Source organism: Colobus angolensis, unplaced genomic scaffold (assembly GCF_000951035.1).
Source record: "Colobus angolensis palliatus isolate OR3802 unplaced genomic scaffold, Cang.pa_1.0 Scaffold6, whole genome shotgun sequence".
Taxonomy (NCBI): domain Eukaryota; kingdom Metazoa; phylum Chordata; class Mammalia; order Primates; family Cercopithecidae; genus Colobus; species Colobus angolensis.
The window spans coordinates 16,586,833-16,603,807 of NW_012119598.1; the positions used below are offsets into that span (position 1 = coordinate 16,586,833).

The following is a 16,975-nucleotide window of genomic DNA, read 5'->3' on the forward strand; positions in this document are numbered from 1 at the left end:
AGAGACAGGGTTTCACCATGTTGGCCAGGCTGGTCTTAAACTGCTGACCTCAGGTGATCCACCCACCTTGGCCTACTAAAGTGCTGGGATTACAGGTGTGAGCCACTGTGCCCAACTGGGTTCTGTAGCTTCAGCATGAGGTGTCTAGGAATGGATTATTATATTGCTTGTTTGTTGTATTTTCTGGATCTGAGGATTTGCACATCTCATTTATGGAAAATTCTCAGACATTTTTCTTTTCCTACATTGTCTTTCCCTCATGCTCTTTCTAGAACTGCTTAGGTTTACTGGATATGTTGGGCTAACTCATACGAAACTGCAATTTTACAGATCAAAATTCATCAAATATTAGCAATCTCACTTGGTTCAACCTAAAGACATTTTTATAAGTGTTCTCTGCCTATCAATTCCTCTTTCACATTTTCCATTTTCTTTCTGAAATCCTTTCCGTGTACTCTTTGACTCTCTCTTCTACTTCACTCTTTCTTTCTTCGGCTGCCTCAAATTGCCTTTAAGCACATCTTTTGGGTTTGTAATTTCAATGACTCTAAAATATTTGATAGTGCCTTCTTCCTTACTCATGTTTAAGTCCATCTCTTATCTCTTGAAAGATTTTATATATAACTACTTAACAGTCAATGTTCAATAGTGCAGTATCTACAGTCCTTTGTGGGTCTAAATCTCACTCTTTGGTTCTGGTGACTCAAACTTTTGGTGGTTTACTTGTGTGCTTGCTAATATTTTGAGGACAGGGAGCCTGACTTAATCTGTGGAAATCTGAGGGACCTACGTTTAGACTGTTTCACCCATGGAGAATTTGCATTTGTTTTTGTTGGGCGTCAAATCTTTTTTTTTTTTTAGACAGAGTTTCGCTCTGTCACCCAGGCTGGAGTGCAGTGGCGCAATCTCAGCTCACTGTAACCTCTGCCTCCCAGGTTGAAGCGATTCTTCTGCCTCAGCCTCCTGAGTAGTTGGGATTACAGGCATGCGCCACCATGCCCGGCTAAGTATTGTATTTTTATTAGAGATGGGGTTTCGCCATGTTGGCCAGGCTGGTCTCGAACTCCCGACCTCAGGTGATCCACCCGCCTCAGCCTCCCAAAGTGCTGGGATTACAGGCGTGAGCCACCGCGCCCGGCCAACTGTTTTATTTCTTAACTTAGAGGTTCCTTGATCAGGCAGAAAATATAACTTAGAACCCCATACTCCTATGAAGCCAATACCATGGTAACAAATCAAGAAAGGAGGCTATGCCAACTTGTTAGGAAGACAGACAGGCTTCCTTGTTGACTCCTTTAGCCAACAGGTACATTTTTTTCCCCTAGCTTAAGCTTTCACCCAGGGAATGTAGCCACCTCAAAGTCCAAAGAGCTTTATCAAAAGTCTCAGATTCAGATCCCCACAGACAAAGTCTCCTACTCCCACAAATCTCCAAAGCTTTTGTTTTAGTATTTTGATCCCGACTGCCATGTTTTGTTTTGTTGTTTTAATGACTCTGATTTAAGTTCCCTGTTCTGTTTTGTTGTGTTGTTGGCCCTTTATGTTTCCCTTAATTTTTGTGAGCTTAATGTATATTAAAGAACTTTTAAAAAACATATCCAACATTTAAGTGTTTTATAGCTGTAGGGCTTTTCAAAGTATCTATTCTGCCTTATTATCAGAAACCTACGTTTTCTTCTTCTCAGTAAGTTCTAAGCAAAATGCTAGTTTCTACATTTCATCATATATATTCCTGTGTTGTATATAATTATTACAGCTTCACTAATTTAGGTAAATGGTAAAGATAATCAGTCTAAATTTATTTAAAGTCAGAATTACAGAAATCATTTCAGAAAAAAATGAAGTTTGATTGACATCAACAACACCGAGGAGAGTATTTGATCTTGGCGAAGTACATTTACCAAGTCATTTAAATTACAAGACACTAGCGCTTAAAAATACTTTGTTCTTCTAAGTGAACTGAGGATGACCCCTGAAATTTTTGTATTTATTTGTTAGGCAGATTAATAATTTTGGATAGACTGAGCAAAGTTAAGTTTTTTTGACCAAATAATAAGGAATTCTTTTTTTTTTTTTTTTTGAGACGGAGTCTTGCTCTGTCGCCCGGGCTGGAGTGCAGTGGCCGGATCTCAGCTCGCTACAAGCTCCGCCTCCCGGGTTCACGCCATTCTCCTGCCTCAGCCTCCGGAGTAGCTGGGACTACAGGCGCCCGCCACCTCGCCCGGCTAGTTTTTGTATTTTTTAGTAGAGACGGGGTTTTACCGTGTTAGCCAGGATGGTCTCGATCTCCTGACCTCGTGATCCGCCCATCTCGGCCTCCCAAAGTGCTGGGATTACAGGCTTGAGCCACCGCGCCCGGCCAAGGAATTCTTAAATAGTGTGGAAAGAGATGTCTTATAAAGGGTAGAAAAAGATGTCTTATAATTTACATATATTGCAAATTCATCAGACTAAAATTCAGAGCATTATATCTACATAAAACAAGTATTTACCTGTCCTTAGAATAAAAGTTATAAACTCTCTAGTTCAACTAAACTAAATTACTTGACAGAGAAATGATAAAAAGGTGCTTTATTCAGGGAGTTTCATAATCAACAACTAGATTCAATTTCAGATATCCTGCAAAACATTTTGACACAAACAATTATAAATTCAATTTTTTTAAAATGCCATTTAGCACTGAAAAAGGAAAGTTTGCCACGAGTATAAGACTAGCCAATTCTTTACCTCTCCAGCACTTGCACATTCTTTGGCTCTTCTGTGAAGTGCAGCCCATGTATCCTCATATCTAAAAAAAAAAGGGAAAAAAAATTTGAAATGCAAACCGCACATTAAAAGGAAATACTATCTAAAGATGAATGTGGAATATCCTACGGTGCTGGAAAGGAAACACTCAAAAAATAATGGGGACATGTTGCAAGGACATATACGTCAACTTGATGGAGCTTCCAGTGGCCAAATCTGTAACAATTGGAGCAACAAAATACATAATGGTAGTAACGGATTATAACTCAAAGAATAAAACAAATATCCCTGAGTCCATGGTGATGTAAATAATTGAATAAATAAATCAATGACAGAGAAGAGAAAAACTTTTCCTTATAATAGAAACACAATTAGTAATTTTTTTTTGTTTTTTTTTTTTGTTTTTGTTTTTTTTTGAGACGGAGTCTCGCTCTGTCGCCCGGGCTAGAGTGCAGTGGCCGGATCTCAGCTCACTGCAAGCTCCGCCTCCCGGGTTCACGCCATTCTCCTGCCTCAGCCTCCGGAGTAGCTGGGACTACAGGCGCCCGCCACCTCGCCCGGCTAGTTTTTTGTATTTTTTAGTAGAGACGGGGTTTTACCGTGTTAGCCAGGATGGTCTCGATCTCCTGACCTCGTGATCCGCCCGTCTCGGCCTCCCAAAGTGCTGGGATTACAGGCTTGAGCCACCGCGCCCGGCCTGTTTTTTTTGAGACGGAGTTTTACTCTGCCACCCAGGTTGGAGTGCAGTGATGTGATCTCGGCTCACTGCAACCTCCATCTCCCGAGTTCAAGCAATTCTCCTGTCTCAGCCTCCCGAGTAGCTGGGATTACAGGTACATGCCATCACACCTGGCTAATTTTTGTATTTTTAGTAGAGACAGGATTTCACCACATTGGTCAGGCTGCTCTCGAACTCCTGACCTCAGATGATCTGCCTGCCTCGGCCTCCCAACGTGCTGGGATTACAGGTGTGAGCCACCGCACCCAGCCCCAATTAGTAATTTTAAAAGAAATTATGAGAAAAAAAAACTAATTGGTAAACACAATAGTAATAATTGTTTTAAAAAGAATTTTAATGGATGATAAAATCAGTGGGTAAAAGCACAAAAAGAAACAGGATATTTACACAATCTCAAAGTATCTCCCCATAGGATAATCATTAACTAAAAGTGTTAACCGAGGAGAAACCTGGCAGACACATCCTTAATAAAGTCATCAAAATTAATGTCAACAGTGATGAGACACATCAACATTACGTGCCTCCTGATGGGATGCACGGGGAAGGATATGATATTACTCTTCTGGTATTCTTGCCAAAACAGTACTAACTTACAGTTAATTACAAGGAAATAGAAAAATCCAAATTCATAGACATTTTGAAACATAATTGGCCAGTACTTTTTTTTTTTTTTAAGACAGGGTCTCACTCTGTCACCCAGGCTGGAGTGGTTGAGCTCACTGCAGCCTCAACCTCTTGGACTCGAGTGATCCACCCATCTCAGTCTCCCAAAGTGCTGAAATTACAGACATGAGCTACACCATGCCCAGCCTTGGCAAGTACTCTTTGAAAGTATTGAGGTCATGAAAGACAAAGACTAAAGAACTGTTCCATGTTAAAGAAGACAATGGAGACATTTTGACTAAATATGATGTGTGATCCTGGATTGGATCCTAGTCCAGAAAAAAGGACACTGGTGGGATAATTGATAGAATTTGAATAAGGCCTATGGATTAAAGTATTTACTAATGTTTATTTTCTGGTTTGATCATTGTACTGTGGTTATATGAAACGCTAACATTGGGAAAGCTGAAGTTGCTTGTTCTATTTTTGCAGTTTTTTTGTAAACCTGAAATTATTTCAAAATGAGAAGTTAAAAAATAAAACTTCTAAACTACGATTCATTTGATTGCTGATGTAAAACCTGAATTCCCAATCTAAAAAATTCTAGCTATCCAGCCAGTATTTCTCCAAACAGGAATACATATTTAATGAATTCATATTGCCTCCCCTCATAGTCAGATTCACAATTTTTCTATTGAATTTAAGTAGGAAAATCAATCTGAATAATCCAGGTGACACTAGAGTCTACATGTGATGAAATTAAGGTGGAAGGTCACACAAATAATACAGTCCTGCTGTCACTGCTGAATAACAGAAAGCTAGATTTTCTTGGATGTATAAGATTATGTAAGTATCAATTAAAATCAACAAGTATTTACTGAACGCCAAGCACTGTTAGGCACCAGAACTGCTGAGATAAATTTTACTTTTGCATCTTTGTTGTCCTGGTACTTAGCACAGAACCTAACACAGAAGAGACACATTAAATGTCTGTTGAGTGAAGAAACAGACTAATTATAAAATGAAAATTTAGGACTTCGTGGTAAAATTTTCTATCATTTTCTTAACTCAGTGGGAAAGAGAAAATTAATCCTTACTTGCCAAATTTAGACTCCAGATCATTCTTTTCATAATATCTCACCATTTCCTTTTCTCCCCATTATTATGTATGCTTTTCACATCCATCTTGCCATTATACAACACCCCTTCCACATTTCTACTTTCCTAGTTCAGCAACTAGTTCATTTATGACTTTCCTACTGTTTTCAGCATTCTCTAAACCTAGACTATCCCAACCATTCAAGTTCTCTGCTCTACTTTTATGCCATGAAGCAGTTTGAAGAAATGCATTAAATCCATTACAATGCATGCTATCCAACCTTCCATGGGCCTTAGCTGCCAATCAGCACTTAAAAAAAAATTTATTGCTATTAGATTGTTCTCTGAAGTACACACAGCAGGTATAACACATCTTATGCCGCCTTGAAACTTACCCCCTCCAATCACTTTCAAGAGACATATGAACTTACTCCATTTTACTGAGATAAAGACACTGGATGTAAACTTCAATTTTTCTGTGTTCAAACTCAAACATCTTTAAAAATCACAAGTCAATGATGACGAAATGAAGAAGCCACATTCATAATGTGTAATTCTCACATTCAAATCGTTACTGAATATATTCTATGTATACTATGGGAAGACTAGTGGAAGAGTTCACAATACAGTTAGGAAGATGAACACATATGTAAATAATTACCTTACTTGGTAGACAAAGGAAAGGCCTAATTATATAGCATTAGAGCCATAGGAACCTAGGAAAGTAACTGTAGACTGTGTTGTACTACACTCTTTGAAACATTATGATTTAGGAAATAGAAGATGTCAGAGTAAGAAGCATCTAGAATCTGTCACCCTACCTAGATCACAATCACATAGGCAGAATCTGTCTGATATAACTATTTTGGGACTCTAGAATCTATTAAAGGCTTGCAACTTCCAGAGGAAGGTCTGGAGGGTAAATTGAGGTTCATTTCAGTCGACTTCAGGTTTTAGCACAATGGCAGCTACTCATCCACCACCCCAACCCCTGGACAGGCAGCCATGCACTTGTTCCTGAAGTAGCTTATACATGGCTTATGAAAGTCAAGGTGGGCCAATAAGGACCCTGTGCTCCAAACATCAGGGAGTCTGCGCTTTGATCACAATTGCTGCTTCTAATCAGGGAGATGCAGACACAGAGGCAGCTACTGTTGAAAACCCCTCCTGCTCTGGCTAGCAATTTTCAGAGGATTTAAAAGGCCAACGTCTGGTTTTGTCCCCTTTCTTTGTTCTCTTTTCCCTTTTGGAGAGCCAGACACTTAAAGATTAGGACATTCAATAACAGATGAAATTGTTTTTTGTTTTGTGGTGTGTTTTTTTTTTTTTTTTGTCCCAAGATGGCTTACTAGGGACATCAAAAGCCAGTTTTTCTCAAAAAATAGATAAAAGTTACTGGTGACAAATTCTAGTCAGAAAACTGAGGGAAGGGAGGCAGGACCTGTCAGAGTGCCCATGGGAAGAAGCTGGGGTGCAGAAAAGGAAAGCAGCAAGAGTCTGGCAGAGATCGACCCTCAAGGACCTTGGAGCCCTGTGGAAAGGGTAGGTGGGAGTAGTTCTCTGCTCCCCTCACTCCTCCAACAATCTCCTGACCAACAAACTGTTGGAGAGTGCTCCTCTGCCCTTGTGACCCAGAGCAACACTATTGGTGGCGATTTGAAAACCTCCTGGGGCTGGAGAATCTGGTGGCCAACTCGTGTGTACAGGCATGTCCACACTACCCTCAGGTGCCAGATACCATACTCGTCGCTCACTGGCAGTGGGATGCTGCCCTGCCCAGGGACTCTCTGCCCTTGAGTCACCACACCATCAGATTCCCTGCAAACACACTCCACAAACCACGCTAACTTTGGCAAGCACAGGGAACCAGCAGTTCCCCAAGTAACTGTGAGATCTCTGGAGATCTAACCCCCTGCATGGGCCATCCCTACGTGGAAGAGAGTGCAGCCCACCAAAAGCACCCCAGGGGACACAGGAAATGCAGGCACAGTGCCAACCACTGCAAGAGGCAGTATCATCACCCAGGAATGGATGTGGGGAAGGGGCCATCTCCTGCATCCCCCTACACTGTTGCTGATGCAGCAGTGTTCTCCCTGCCAGGGGCCAGTACATGCACTTGGACACACAATGTTACAACATTCAATCAGTAATAATAAAAAAAAAATCTACCAACCAAAAAAAGCCCTAGACCAGCTAAATTCCACCAGATATGCAAAGAACTGGTACCGATCTTAGTGAAACTATTCCAAAAAACTGAAGAGTGGGGATTTCTCCTTCATCTCATTCTATGCAACTAGTATTATTCTGATTCCAAAACCTAGCAATGACATAACAAAAAAGGAAAACTACAGGTCAACATCCCTGATAAACACAGACACAGAAATTCTCAACAAAATGCTATCAAACCAAATCCAGCAGCACATCTAAGAGATAGTTCACCATGATCAAGTGGGTTTTATCCCTGGGATGCAAGGATGGTTCAACAAACACAAATCAATAAATGTGATTTATCACATAAACAGAGTTAAAAGTAAAAATAACATGATCTCAATAGACACAGAAAAGGCATTTGATAAAATTCAACATCCCTTCATAATGAAATTCCTCAACAAACAAGGCATCTACGGAACATACCTGAAAATAATAAGAGCCATATATAACAAACCCACAGCCAACATAATACTGAACGGGCAATAGTTGAAAGCATTCCCCCTAAGAACTGGAACAAGACAAGGATGTCCACTCCCACCACTCCTATTCAACATAATACTGGAAGTCCTAGCTGAAGCAATCAAGCATGAGAAAGAAATATAAGGCATCCAACTAGGAAAAGATGAAGACACATTAATTATCTCTGTTTGCTGACAACATGACTATATATCCAGAAAACCCTAACGAATCCTCCAAAAGACTCATAGACCTGATAAATAACTTCAGTAACTTTTCAGCATACAAAAGCAATGTACAAAAATCCATAGCATCAACTCATTTGAGAAACTAAAAAATAAAAATTAAAAAATAAATAAAAATAAAATCACAGCCTTTTTACACACCAACAACATTCAATCTGAGAACCAGATCAAGAACTCAATCTCATTTACAACAGATACATACACACACACACACACACACACATATACAATACCTAGTATATATAACCAAGGAAGTGAAAGATCTCTACAAAGAGAACTGTAAAACACTGATGAAAGAAATCATAGGTGACACAAATGGAAAAACATTCCATGCTCATGGATTAGAAGAATCGATATCATTAAAATGACCACATTACCCAAAGCAATCTACAGATTCAATGCAATTCCCATCAAATTACCAATGCCATTTTCCACAAAATCAGAAAAAAAAAAATCTAAAATTCATATGGAACCAAAAAAAGAGCCTGAATAGCCAAAGTAAACCAAAGCAAAAAGAACGAACTTAGAAGCATCACATTACCTGACTTCAAACCATACTACAAGGCTATAGTAACCAAAACATCATAGTACCAGTATAAAAATAGACACACAGATCAATGGAACAGGACAGAGAACCCAGAAATAAAGTCACACAGCTACAACTAACTGATCTTCAACAACGTCAACAAAAATAAACAATGGGGAAAGGACATCCTACTCAATAAATGGTGCAAGGAAAACTGGCTAGCCATTTATGGATGAACAAAACTGGACCCCTACCTCTTATCATTTACAAAAATTAGCTCAAGATTAAAGACTTACGTGTAGGACCTCAAAGTATAAAAACTCTAGAAGAAAACCCAGAAAAAAACCCTTCTGGGCATTGGCCTAAGCAAAGAATTTATGACTAAGACCTCAAAAACAACTGCGACAAAAATTGACAAATGGGACTTAAACTAAAGAGCTTCTGCACAGCAAAAGAAAAAATTAACACAATAAACAGAAAACCTACAGAATGAGAGAAAGTATTTGCAAACTATGCATCAACAAAAGATTAATATCCAGAATCTATAAGGAACTTAAAACAAATGAACAAGAAAAAACCCCATTAAAAAGTGAGCAAAGGATATGAATAGACTCTTCTCAAATGAAGACATACGAGCAGCCAACAAAGATGAAAAAAATGCTCAACATCACTAATCATCAGAGCAATGCAAATTAAAACCACAATGAGATACACACAATCTCATGCCAGTCAGATGTGAAAAATGATACATGAACAAAATGATAACATCAATACCATTACCATTTTTATCTACCAGTGGTAGATATAAAACAGAAAGGAACCAATAAGAAATTCTGGAGATTAAAAGTCTAATAACTGAAATGAATAATTCACTGGAGGAGTTCCAAAGCACATTTGAGTAGAAGAAAGAATCAACATGATTAAAGATAAAACAAGTTAAATTATCAAAATTAACAAACGTTTACCTAGATTGACTAAGGAAAAAAAAAGATTCAAGTTACTAAAACTATAATGAAGTGGGACTCTTACTATGAATCTTATAGAAGTAAAAAGGATTATAAGAGAGTGCTATGAACAATGTATGCTAACAAACTGGATAACCTAGCTGAAGTGGACAAATTCCCACAAACACAAAAACATACCAAGACTGAATCCTGAAGAAATGAGAAATTTAATTAGTAATAAAAAACCTCAAGATGAAAAATCCTGGACTTGATTGCTTCACTGGTGAATTCTACCAAACATTTAAAAAAGAACCAACATCGACCATTCTGAAATTCTTTTAAAAAAGAAAATGAAGAGGAAGGAAGAAATCCTAACTCATTCTATAAGCCAGCATTACTCTAATACCAAAGCCAAAGGCATACAAGAAAAGGAAACTACAGACCAATACTCCTTATGAATACTAATGCAAAAATCTTCAACAAAATATTGGCAAACTAAATTCTGCAGCATGTTAAAAGCATTATACACAATTTCCAAGTGGGATTTATTCCTGGAATGCAAGAATGGCTCAAAATATGAAAATCTGTCAATGTAATAATATACCAGATTGGTAGAACGAAAGGGAAAAAAAAACACATGGTCATCCTAATTCAAGCAGAAAAATTATTTAAAAAAATTCAACATCCTTTCATGATAAAAACATTAAAACTAGAAGTAGAAGGGAACAATATCAACATAATAAAAATTCATAGTTAACATTATACTCAATGTTGAAAGACTGAAAGCTTTTCCTGTAAGATCAGGATCAAGAGAAGGAACAAGACAAGGATGCCTGCTCTTTCCACTTCGACTCAACACAGTACTGGATGGTGTAGCCAGAGCAATTAGGCAAGAAAAAGAAAGAAAAGGCATTCAAATTGGAATGAATGAAGTAAAATGATCTCTATTCATAAATGGTATGATCTTATATGCAGAAAACCCTGAAAGTTCCACACAAAAAACTATCAGGATAAAGGAACTCAGCAAAGTACGATACTAAATCAACACAAAAGTCAGTTGTTTCTACATACTACCAATAAATAATTCAAAAAAGCAACTAAGAAAACAATTTCATATGTGATAGCAACAAAAAAAATACTTGGGAATTAACAAAGATGATGAAAGACTCACGCAATGGAAACTACAAAACAATATTGAAAGAAATTAAAGAAGACATCAATAAATAGAAAAAGCACTCCATGTTAATGGATTGGAATACTTAACATTGTTATCTGTAATAAGCAAAATGACCACAGATTCAATTTAATCCCAATTGAAATCCCAATGACGTTCTTTGCAAACAACAGAAAATACATCTTAAAATTCATATGAAATCTCAAATGACCTTCAACAGCCAAAACAATCTTGACAAGAAAAACTCTTAGAAGAAAACACAGGGGAAAATCCTCACACTCATTAGAGTAGCTATAATAAAAAACAAGAAAATAGCGAGCATTGGTGAAGATAGGAAGAAATTAGAACCTTTATACAATACTGATGGGAAAGTAAAATGATACAGTCACTATGGAAAACAGTATGGTGTTTCCAGAAAGAATAAAACACAGAATTACCATATGATCCAATAATTCTACAGCTGGGTATATACCCAAAGGAACTGAAAGCAAGGTGCCAAAAAGATACTTGTCACTCATGTTCCTAGCAGCATTATTTAGAACAGCCAAAAAGTGGAAGCAACTCAAGTGTCCATCAACAGATGAATAAACAAAATATGGTACATACTTACAACAGAACATTCAGCTTTTCAAAGAAAGAAAATTCTGACACATGCTACAACATAAACTTTGAAAACATTATGGTAAATGAAATAAGCTGGTCACACACAAAAGTACTTTATATGATGTTCCTAGAATAGTCAAATTCTCAGAGAAAGAAAATAGAATGATGGTTGCCTGGGATGGAGAGGAGGAAGTAGAAATGAGAGTTGTTGGTTAATAGGTACAGAGTTTCCATTTTGCAAGATGGAAAGAGTTTTTGGGATTGGATGCACAACCATGTGAATGTACTCAGCACTACTCAATTTAAGAATGGTTAAGACAAACTTTATGTTACGTATACTGCATTTTTAAAATTAAAAATAGGATTTAAATATTTGCTATTTAAAATGGTCTTTCCCACATTCAATTTTTGTTCCAATGGGAAAAGACTGTTTCAGTGCAATGTATGGACTCATTATTGAAACTCTCCTATAGATGTAAATTTTCCACATTAACTCCCAAAATGCAATGCCATCCCCAAAAAAATACCACACAAAAAATAGATAGCTCTAACATAAATTTTTCAGTAAAATGAAGCTATTTCAACTAAGTTTCTAGAGAAAAAATAAAGATAAAATGTAAATAGTAAACAATACGTTACTGATTAATTTGTACTACACTTCCTTTCATGTTCATTTCTGTTCTTCACGCAACAAAACAAAGGAAGAAAATATATTAAGTACTTTTCACTTCAGAGAAGGAAAATCTCTAGATTTAGCAGCCATAAAAAGAAACTCAATGAAGAACCAGAAAGGAGAAAGGAAAATGTAGGTATTAGAGATTGTGTCATAACAAATACAGAGAAGGAAAAGCAGTACACCCTCTCCCACATATATCTTTACCACACATCCGTCAAATGGCACATTAGTAAGCACAGAACTATGTATAACGACATACTGTAACCATATACTGTATTTATTCATTTATTTATTTATTTATTTATTGAGATGGAGTTTCGCTCTTGTTGCCCAGGCTGGAGGATAATGGCACGATCTCAGCTCACCACAACCTCTGCCGAGATGATGCCATGGCACTCCAGTGATTCTCCTTGCCTCAGAAGGGATTCTCCTGCCTCAGCCCCCTGAGTGGCTAGGATTACAGGCATGCACCACCAGGCCCAGCTAATTTTTGTATCTTTAGTAAGAGACAGGGTTTCACTATGTTGGCCAGGCTGGTCTCAAACTCCTGACATCAAGTGATCTGCCTGCCTCAACCTCCCAAAGCGCTGGGATTACAGGCATGAGTGACCGTGACCGGCCTCATTGTGGTTTCGATTTGCGTTTCTGTGAAGACTAACAAAGTTGAGCATCTTTACATGTGCTTATTGGTCATTTGCATATCTTCTTTTGAGAAATGTCTATTCAAATTTTTTGTCTATTTCTTCATGGGGTTATTTGTCTTTTTATTGTTAAGTTATCAAAGTTCTTTATATATTCTGGATACACGTCATTCCTCATATATATGATCTGCAAATATTTTGTCACATTCTGCGTTTTGTCACTTCACTATCTTGATGGTGTCGATGCACAAAAATATTTAATTTTGACCAAGTCCATTGTGTCTAATTTTTATCTTGTTTGTGCTTTTGATGTTATATCTAAAAAGACCACATATTTTAATATTAACCTCCACGTCAATAAAAGAATGGACTGGAAAAGAAATGACGTAAGAATCAAAGTGAAAAAACAAAATTATTGGGGCCTCAAATCCAGAATCATTTTTCTTGTAACAAAGAAGCGATACATATTATCAATAAACATAATAAAATATTGACTTGTAAATACCATACTGATTTGTCTGCTCAAAGTTTGAATGGACTTTGTACTAATGAGTAAAAAGTGAAAGCTCTCAAGGAAAATAATACACAAATAATTTCCAATCACTGCATTAAGGTAAAATTTACCTATTTTAAGGTTTTTAACCTATAAAATTAAAAGATATTTTTGGTCAGTAAAACAGTCAGAAGTATAACCTTCCTCTACAAATGAAAACACTTACCTGCTAAGTAATTCTAATCCAGCAGAGTACTTTGGCAAAAATGGAACAGTCCTGCCCAAAAGAAACACTTATTAAAACTGTTCTTGATTTAGCCAACTGAAAAAAAACAAAGGTACATACAAGAATTTTGACATTGTCAATTGTAATATATTTTAAAATCACTAATGACAATCATTAAACTTTTAGAGAAATGTGTTTTATTTCAGAGTTAATGTACTGTAACACACTGTCAACCATCATTTTGCCCCAGAGATTGTCTTCAGCATACGATACAATAAATGATTTAATATAATGTTGGATAAGAACAAATACGTAAGATCAAAGTTCATCTCTAGGTTGAAAATGAAATCTGGTCACATGCTTTACTTTATTAAAAAAATGGACAAACAGCACAATCCTGGTGTTTTCACATAAAACAGGTAACAGCTAAAGAGGCTCATTTGCCAAGTAGTATTTCATTATTAATTTGCTTTTCAATAATTCAGGACTTTTCATTTTGCTCTTATACAAATTAAAAATGACTAATTTTGATCAAATAATACTCACTGATTGTCAGAGTAAAACAATTATACTTTACCATTTTTTCAACCATTTCACAATTTTATTGGAAAATTTTCCATTACAAAATTTAGAAAGAACCAATAAATTATTTTGTAGTCAGATGCACTCAACAAATCTAAGGTTCATTAATATAATTACACAATTATGAACACAACCAAACATTGTATGAAATTTAAGTCACAGTAACTTAAAATCTTAGCACAAGCTTACCTGGGTTTGCTTTTCACTTTTGCTTCTCTTGACTTGTCACTTAAAGTCTTCAGCCTATAATTCAATATAAAATATAATATTTTTACAAGTCAAGAGATTATTATTATTATTTTTTTTTGAGACAGGGTCTCACTCTGTTGCCCAGGCTGGAGTGCAGTGACATGTACATGACTCACTGCAGCCTCAACCTCCTGGGCCCAAGTGATCCTCCCACCTCATCCTCCTGAGTAGCTGGGACTATAGTCACCCGCCACCAAGCCTGGGTAATTTCTTTTTTTATTTAGTGGAGACAGAGTCTGGCTATGTTGCCCAAGCTGGTCTCAAACCCCATGCCTCAAATGATCCTCCTGCCTCAGCCGCCTCCCAAAATGCTGGGATTACAGGCATGAGCCACCCCACCCAGCCCAGAGATTTTTCAACCACAAATTTTCACGTTAAAATTTTAGGTCAGATAAGCTACTTTTGTTTTTTTAAGCAAGAATTAAGTACCTCAAAAGACAACAAATATTTGAGTGTTTACTATATGTTAGATACCACAAACGGGAAATCTGTAGCAATTTTTTTTTTTTTTTAACGAGATGGTCTCACTCTGCTGCCCAGGCTAGAGTATAGTGGTGCGATTAGAGCTTACTATAACCTCAAACTCTTGGGCTCAAGCAATCCTCCCACCTCAGCATCCTGGGTGACAAGGACTACAGGTATGTGCCACCATGCCCAGCTATTTGTTTCACTTTTATTTTGGTCTCACTATGGTGCCCAATCTGGTCTCTAACTCCTGTCCTCAAGTGATCTTCCCACCTCAGCCCCCGCAAAGAGCTGGGATTACAGGTGTGCACTACCACGCCAGGCCTTATTTTCATATTCTCACTTATCTCAAGTCCCTTTTTTAGAAACAAAGATTCCTAAATGTGATCAGACCACAGAAACATAATTTATCTGGCATCTTTAGAAAAAGTAATGTTCCACATAGGAGAAATCGATAGGTAACAAAGATATCTAAGCAGCACACTTCATTAAGTAGATGCTACCCAGGCATTCAAATCTCTTTAAGCGCCCACAGTATTTGAAATTTTAGTGGAGAAAAAGCTTTTTAAAATATATCGCAAATTTCTTTCATTAAAGAGGATTTAGCATATCTCACTTAACATTTTGGGATAACTCAGGATCAGTATTAAGAACATCACTGACTACATTTTGCAGCAAAACAGTACTCTTCCCTGATACTTCTGAGCTAGAAATGCATCTTCATCTATTAAGCTGAAACCAATCTATGGTAGCTTTGTGTCTGTTTGGGCTCTTATGTTTACCTTTCCTAAATTTTCTTTCTCTACCATTGGCCACCCGGCTGTCAGCTCTCACTCACTGCTTCTGCTAGCTATTTAACTCTAGCAGTCTCCTCCCCTCTACTTGCTGCTTTTAAATTTATTGCACTGGAAAACAGATAAATGGGCTAGAGCTGCATATATAGAATTAACAGGCTCTTTTAAATGTAAAATATGATGTTCATAAACTGTACAACTTATTTTCACTTCACTAGCCCAGTTTTACTTTATTTTGGCTGTGGACTCTGTTACAGATAACTGAGGTTGCCAATAAGTGAGAGCTATAGTATGTGGTAATATGTAAAATGAGATATCATATACACATTCTTCTCAATCACTTCAACAAATATTCATTTGTAAATAGAAACTGAAAATATAGGCCACAGTACTACTGCTAGCCCCTACAAAGTCTTTGTAAAAATAGAAATAGGTGTTCCTTCCTCCAGACACTTTACTACCATCAGCCAGAAACTGTAATATACAAGTTGACTCTTGCATGAATGACTCAACTATGCATTGTACAGTGTACAACCTGCACAACTATGCATGCTGGTTCTGAAACAGGATTCCATCTTTTCTGTCTATAATGTCTGATTAAGCACCATATGCGGACTTCTGATAAACTGCATTTTTTTAAACCAAATTAGAATGCCAAGGTCATACAAAGAGTTTCATATTACTCTATGATCTTTTTCAAAAAATAAAATATTGACAAGATCAATTCCTCTGCAACATTCAAAAGATTCAGTAATCTCTTTAATACAAAAGTAATTTGCATATTTCTCTAGATAAGTCTAGGAAATTATGTAAAAGTCTGATATAAATTTCTAAGCTTATCTTGGAAACTAGTAAATCTGGTTTAAACCAAGATTAAGCAAAAACTAAGGAAAACAGTTTTTATGGCCATGCTCTACCACTTGCACTATACAATTTGATCAAAATACTTAGAACATCTCAGGCAAAATTATCCTAGTTATATACAGCAGTACATCATACTCAAAAAAATGATTCTCGCATTATTTTTAGTGATTCAGGACAATTCTATACAGTTGAGGGTGAAAGGGAATTCCTAAGATCCTCTTTGGACTACTCAAATTATATGATCTAGCAAATCTCTAAGTTGGTATTTCAACTATTTATTTCTAAAACAAACTTTTAATTTCTTAATTGTAATAAGCCAAGTTTGGGATTCTCTTCTCTGTCCCCCCATCTCCTCCCTGCCACCCACAAAAAGAAAAAACTAGTTTGAAATGAAAGGGAAAAAAGGAGTTACAGGAAACAGAGAGTAAAATTGTTGGAAGATTCAATAAAAGCTTTCCCACGTGGCTCTTTAACAGTCATATTTTAAAAATTGGTCTTTAACCACATTTAATGTGTGAAACTTGCCTGATCTGGATTTGAACAAACCAACTGTAAAAAGTCATTTCTAAGAAGAAGACATCTGATTATGGACTGTATAATCGATAATATCAAAGAATTCATGTTTTTTTTTTTTTTTTTTT

The 16,975-nt window shown here is 36.8% G+C and overlaps 1 protein-coding gene across 4 annotated transcripts in view; it reads right to left on the bottom strand.

The window, feature by feature from the left end:
- DTNBP1 (dystrobrevin binding protein 1) overlaps positions 1 to 16,975 on the bottom strand; it is a 158,586-nt gene that overhangs the window by 134,690 nt on the left and 6,921 nt on the right. Inside the window, exons 2-4 of one of the 4 annotated variants that reach the window (XM_011962734.1) lie at positions 14,152 to 14,205; positions 13,381 to 13,431; positions 2,728 to 2,788 (exon numbers count right to left, since the gene is read on the bottom strand). In XM_011962734.1, the coding sequence (XP_011818124.1) occupies positions 2,728 to 2,788; positions 13,381 to 13,431; positions 14,152 to 14,205 (166 nt within the window). Of the gene's footprint in view, positions 1 to 2,727; positions 2,789 to 13,380; positions 13,477 to 14,151; positions 14,207 to 16,975 lie in introns of those variants that run through there. The other 3 variants (XM_011962736.1, XM_011962737.1, XM_011962735.1) reach the window with 3 other exon arrangements.